The sequence below is a fragment of the Etheostoma cragini genome, chromosome 18, assembly GCF_013103735.1.
Source record: "Etheostoma cragini isolate CJK2018 chromosome 18, CSU_Ecrag_1.0, whole genome shotgun sequence".
Lineage (NCBI taxonomy): Eukaryota > Metazoa > Chordata > Actinopteri > Perciformes > Percidae > Etheostoma > Etheostoma cragini.
Genome location: NC_048424.1, coordinates 12,893,416 through 12,898,880, shown reverse-complemented (window position 1 = coordinate 12,898,880; position 5,465 = coordinate 12,893,416). Strand labels below are relative to the sequence as shown.

Sequence of the window (5,465 nt, the reverse complement as noted above, 5' to 3'; positions counted from 1 at the left end):
CCTAAGGGTCTCAGATCTAATGCAAACTTGGAGTAGGCTATGTCTTGCAGGGGGGCCCAGATAGGTAGGCTACACTGTCCACTGTACACTGAATTAAGTGCAAGAATCATGTGTGTGCATCTAGGTGCTACCTAGCTAACTGGAGTATTGTTGGAGTACTGGAGTAAGTATAGTGTTGCAGTAGAAAAATCAGTCACACAGCACAGAATATAAATACAATAAAAGACCAGGATACAATATACACAAATACAATTTACATGAAATAATAATAGGAATAAAATACAAGAACAAATATTTTAATATATACAAGTTGGGAATATAAAAATGTGCAATTGCTTAAATATTATGATAAATACAGAGAGAAATCACGTAAAGAAGAGTGTTCAGGGCTTGATGTGATAAAATAGGTTAAACTGAATATGTTTTACCTAAATATGAATATTAACGGGTTAAATATAACTGACATTGATAACCAATATCCTTATATACCCTTTATATTATTTTGATAGGGTGTTGTGATTAGTAGTTTGTATTGTATTTCCTATAGCAGTATGACTTGTATTGTACTGGCTGTTTTCATGTGTTCTGATTGTTATGTTCTTATTTCAGAGTCAGGACACAGCAGCATGACCATTTCAACAAGGATGTAATCCTACTCCCTAACCAATCATGGGGAATAGTGTGCAAACAAGGTCCAAAATCATGGTTACACAAGCATGGACACATCCTCAGTGCCTTTGAATTCCAGAAGGACCGGGACCATCAGATGGTTTTCGAACGCATCAGGGATGGCTTTGGTGAGCACATTCCAGACGATGTGAGGTAAATGCCTGTTTTTCCCATCTTACTTTGATGGTTATTACAAACATTTGCTCAGCATTTATTTTATTAATCTACTTGATTCAGTCACACAAAACTAGTGCTGTCAGGTAAGCGCGTTATTAACATTGTTAACGCAAACTTATTTTAACGGCATCAAGTGTTTTTTGTCAGAATAATGTTCTTTTTGGGCTAGCAAACTTTGTAGTTTTTTCCGCATGCTGTTGCAATAAGAAGTAACGTTAGAAACTGCAAAACCCACCAGATCTAGCTAGACTGGAAACAAAACAACGCGCACACGCCGTTTAAGCTTGCTAGCTGGCCAAAGACTAGTAACATTATGTTTTGAGTGGATGGCGAGCGTGAGACGACAAAATGGACGCCAATAAGTTTCTAAATGGAAAGTTTCCTTTTTTTAAAGTTTCCAAATGTTCCATTGACAAGATCAATGTGATCTGTGTGTTTTGTCCTTGTGAACTGAGTGATCACCTCAGCATGTCCAGTCTGAAATACCACTTGATGGCCAAGCACACAGCTGATGCCAATTCTTTCTCATTCTCTCTCCCGTCACAGTATTATTTCACCTTTTATTGATGGAGCAAAGAAATCTCACCCAATGGAACACTGTCCAAGTGAGAATGTTACGTGTGACATTTAACACTACAGTAGGCTATTTGCCAATGTTGTTTTTCATTAAAAAAATTGGACAAAGCAGTCGGTCCACTTTTCTATGTTGATAACAGCATTAAAATTAGATAAAATAATGGGACAAAAAAGAAGTCAAGGGGCATTCAGAATAGATACAAATGTGAAGAATTGTGAGTTAACTATTACATTAATCACGAATAAATTAATCATTTGACAGCACTAGTTTAAAGGTTCTGTTGTTGTTTTCAATTTTGAAAAGGATATTCAGCCCACCTTTTCCATATTTTGTAGTTTGAATGCCACTATTTAACAGACAAGTGTTTACAGCCAAGCATTTTTCCCTTCTTATTTATCACATTGTAGCAATGTGTGGGGAAAAAACCTACACTTCCATGAACTGTCAGGGGACCTCTAGGCATTCTGTAGTATGCAGACCACTAGTGTCTGGGTTTGTACTAATAAGTTAAAAGATTAATAAGAAACTTCCATAACAAGCCATCTTGCTGCTTCTTGTGATGCTAGGTATCTGAAAGTACAACCCTTGAGGACCTTGAGAAGTCAAATGGTCCTTTGCTTGACTACTTGGCCAATGCAGGGTGTCTGAGGCCTATGCGGTCGATAAGAGACGGGGATCTGCTGGTACAAGACATTGTCATGTTTCAAGGGCCATTTCAAAGGTATTCAGTGTTAGTTGTTATACAGTCAGATCAATATCAAAAGGATTAATAATTTTAACCATTGACCAACAAAGTGTAAGACTAGCATCCCAAAATCTTTTACGTTTGTATAAAACCAAGGGACAATTTGACAGTGTACAATTGAATTATGGATTGTACAGTTATTCGTTGTGTTATTCGTTATGTTGTTTGTACAGACTCTGTGAAGGACTGAAAACTCTTGGGGTTCTGGACCAAATACGACAACATCCAGACAGCTTCAGACCCCTGTTCTGCTATGAGCCAAACACACTGACTGCTGACCAGGTGGAGGATCTTTTCAGCATTCATCTCTCTCCAGAAGGGAGCAACAAGAGAGCTGCTGAAGAGATGGTCATCACTTTCTGGAGGGACTATCTCCAAGATGCAGAAGGTAATTAATAGTTTAATGGCCAAATAAACTGATGCATCTGTTTTTTTAGTATCATTCTTTTTATTTTATTCTCTTGGTATTTGTAACCTTTATCACAAAGCAACCTGCGAATGTTGAAAGATAAAGACCGCTTATATAACCATTGCTATAAAACTAAAAACTAAACATCTAAATTCTGAATGCAGAAGCATTCAGAATTTAGATTAGAATTTACATTTAGTTTTAAGAAGTGAAATACTCCTTACTGGACAATTTCTTCAGTATCAGCTGATCTTAATTGCTTTAGAGATAATTCTCATACACATTAATTGGAATAACTACCACTGATATTTTTGTTTTTACAGAAGAAGAAGGGCCATCCAAACTAGAGAAGATATTGGCCTTCACAACTGGAGCATCTGTGGTACCACCTATCTGCTTTTCCCCAACTCCTTCTGTCCAGTTCATACACAAAGGAGATGATGGCTTCTCTACATCAATGTTCCCTCTTGCCAACACATGTGTTAACTGCATCAAGTTGCCACTGCATGTGTCTTACCAACTATTCAAGGAGAAGTTTGACTTTGCATTAGGAAACACATATGGGTTTGGCAGGGCGTGAACATGTCATGCTCTGAAAACCTTTTGTCTGTTTCTCACTTTCTCTGTTCGTCTCTACCTTTCTGCTGGTCTCAGTCGGTTTTATAAAAACAATGTAAAATAAGAAAGATTAGTTATTTTCATTTTTGAAGGCCCTATGCAATATACCTTATGTATTTTATATTGTTTCACCACAATTCAGTTGACTGAGTTACCCTATGTTTTAAAATGTTAACATTTATTTTTAACGGCATGTTTCATATTCTTACCAAACTTAAAATTTTTTAACTTGTTTTGACAGTTGAAATTTAAACAATAAAGGGGAACATATGCTCAGTATCCCTTTGTCTTATTCTGTTTCTCCCTCTGCCTGTTGAAGTCTGTTTGATATTTGTTCCTTTTTAACAAATGTTTATCATGTTCATTTATGTTTCATAAATTTTTTTGAAATGTTTTAATAAAACTTTAATTCACAGAATACAATGCACATGTGAAGAAAACAAACATTAAAGGAGAATTCCGGTTTATTCCTACACGTAGCTCTGTTAAATGTGGAGGTCTGTCAGTAGAGAGAAAAACTAACCAATCGGTGCTGCCTACACCGTTTTATCCTCCTGTTAGAGTTAGCACCCAACAGGCTTAAAAAGGGCAAGTTATAAACGTGTTTTAACGTGAAATAAATGCATGAAATTTGTTAATTCAGCTGTGTTTAGTTCCTGTGTTGACAGGCAGTTAGAGTGCTTAGGGACCATCTTCAAGCTACAACACAGAAAAAAGATACAAACATATTTTAAAAAATAAGCATATGCTTATTTTTCTAAAAGTAAGTGCTGTATTACAACTAGCAGGAGACAAGTAATAACTGAGGTATGTTTGGAGACACTATCTTATTTAATCATTAAATTGATAGCCTACATATTTTTATTTTATCTCTTTTCTGTGTTGTAGTTTGTAGACGTTCCCTAAGCTCTTAACACTGGAACTAAACACAGCTGAATTAACAGAACTTTCATGCATTTCTCTAGAGCAGTCAGATGCTAAAAACAGGTTTATAACTTGCCCTGTTGAATCCTGTTGGTGCTCTAAAGGAGGATAACTTGGTGTAGGCAGCACCAATTGGTTAGTTTCTCTCTACTGACAGACCTCCACATATACAAACAACAGAGCTACATGTTGGGATCGATCAGAATTCTTGTTTAACAGGACTCCCATGTTATTCACTGAAGAAAGTGCAGAAGGGAAGAAAAAACATCTATTCCATGGTTCCCATCATTTACAAGTGGGTTCACTTGTTGAATAATGTTCATTGTGGTCTCATTAATAGTTACATCTATGTCTGGAATTACAACATTATTATTGGTTTGAAGTTCAGGTAATGGCCCTTCTTCATCAATGCCATAGTAGTTATCGGCATCAAAAATGCTGTTTATAGCTGGATGAATTCCTGCATTATTAATGACACCTGAGTGCCACAGCTGGAGAGGTGTTTGCCCCCCTTGTGTGGAGAGGCCATGGTTGTTCCATTGATTAATGAATTCTGTTACTGCTCTTTGAATCCTTGGTAAATAAACAAAATGCAGACAAAATAAATGTAGTTCATTCAATGAATCCAGTACACCATGTTCCTCCATGAAGTTAAAGATGTTTATAAAGTGTCTAGATACAACTCTATTGAGTTCTGACCATAGTCTCTCAATCCTTTGGTTGTGGACCGATACACCTGTAATAACACTGTTCAAGCCTCTTCGTTCAAACATAAAACGGGCAACATTTACATTTTCCATACCATGATCACATCTGACCCTTAAGGGCAAGCCAAAGTTCTGTACTCCTCCTATAAATAATGACAGAACGGTTGAAGCTCTATTGTTGGTCAAGCACCGTAAGTATATAATAGTCCGGCTGAAGCCATCCACACAGCCATGAAAGACCATCCGCCACCTGACCAGCTTGTGGTTGCCGTCAAAATGCCTATTGGGAAGTAAATATATACTTAAACTATTTGTGCATACAGTATATGTGTGATTCACGCCACACACACATATGTACTTGTTTTCCTTATACATAACATTTACCTACCATAATTGGTTAGGGGCCTGAACACTGTAGACTCTTCGATTGATAGCAAAACGACGTCTAAAAGATCGCCCAATAGGATCCACATGATGCAGGCTCTGTCTGACCCGGCAGCGCTGAATCCTCAAACCACGTGATCTCAGGCTTCCAAGTATGTATGTTTCACCTGCATTTGTAGTGTTCTGTAGTATATTCGTTACAACTCTGTCCAAGTCTTGATTTGACAATACAGAATACCTTAACGGCTCAACTCC

General features: G+C 37.1%; 1 protein-coding gene and 1 long non-coding RNA gene across 3 annotated transcripts in view; one reads left to right on the top strand and one right to left on the bottom strand.

The window, feature by feature from the left end:
• The window catches only part of LOC117961173, a 17,214-nt gene that overhangs the window by 3,583 nt on the left and 8,166 nt on the right, over positions 1 to 5,465 (bottom strand). The gene's annotated exons all lie outside the window — the stretch shown is intronic.
• On the top strand, positions 1,521 to 4,801 carry LOC117961171 (G2/M phase-specific E3 ubiquitin-protein ligase-like). 2 transcript variants are annotated; one of them, XM_034899659.1, is made up of 5 exons: positions 1,521 to 2,144; positions 2,342 to 2,556; positions 2,904 to 2,953; positions 2,990 to 3,227; positions 4,364 to 4,801. In XM_034899659.1, the coding sequence occupies exons 1-4, from the start codon at positions 2,077 to 2,079 to the stop codon at positions 3,155 to 3,157; spliced, it is 501 nt and encodes a 166-aa protein (XP_034755550.1). In that variant the 5' UTR covers positions 1,521 to 2,076; the 3' UTR covers positions 3,158 to 3,227; positions 4,364 to 4,801. The 2 variants fall into 2 exon arrangements, with proteins under 2 accessions (XP_034755550.1, XP_034755549.1); XM_034899658.1 differs by having other exon boundaries at positions 2,901 to 2,953.

Excerpts from the sequence above, each read along its gene's own strand:
- LOC117961171 (XM_034899658.1), top strand. The coding sequence starts at position 2,077 with ATGCGGTCGATAAGAGACGGGGATCTGCTGGTACAAGACATTGTCATG. Across the intron at positions 2,145-2,341 it reads TTTCAAGGGCCATTTCAAAG|ACTCTGTGAAGGACTGAAAA; the intron begins GTATTCAGTGTT and ends TTGTTTGTACAG. Across the intron at positions 2,954-2,989 it reads TGGCCTTCACAACTGGAGCA|TCTGTCCAGTTCATACACAA; the intron begins TCTGTGGTACCA and ends TCCCCAACTCCT.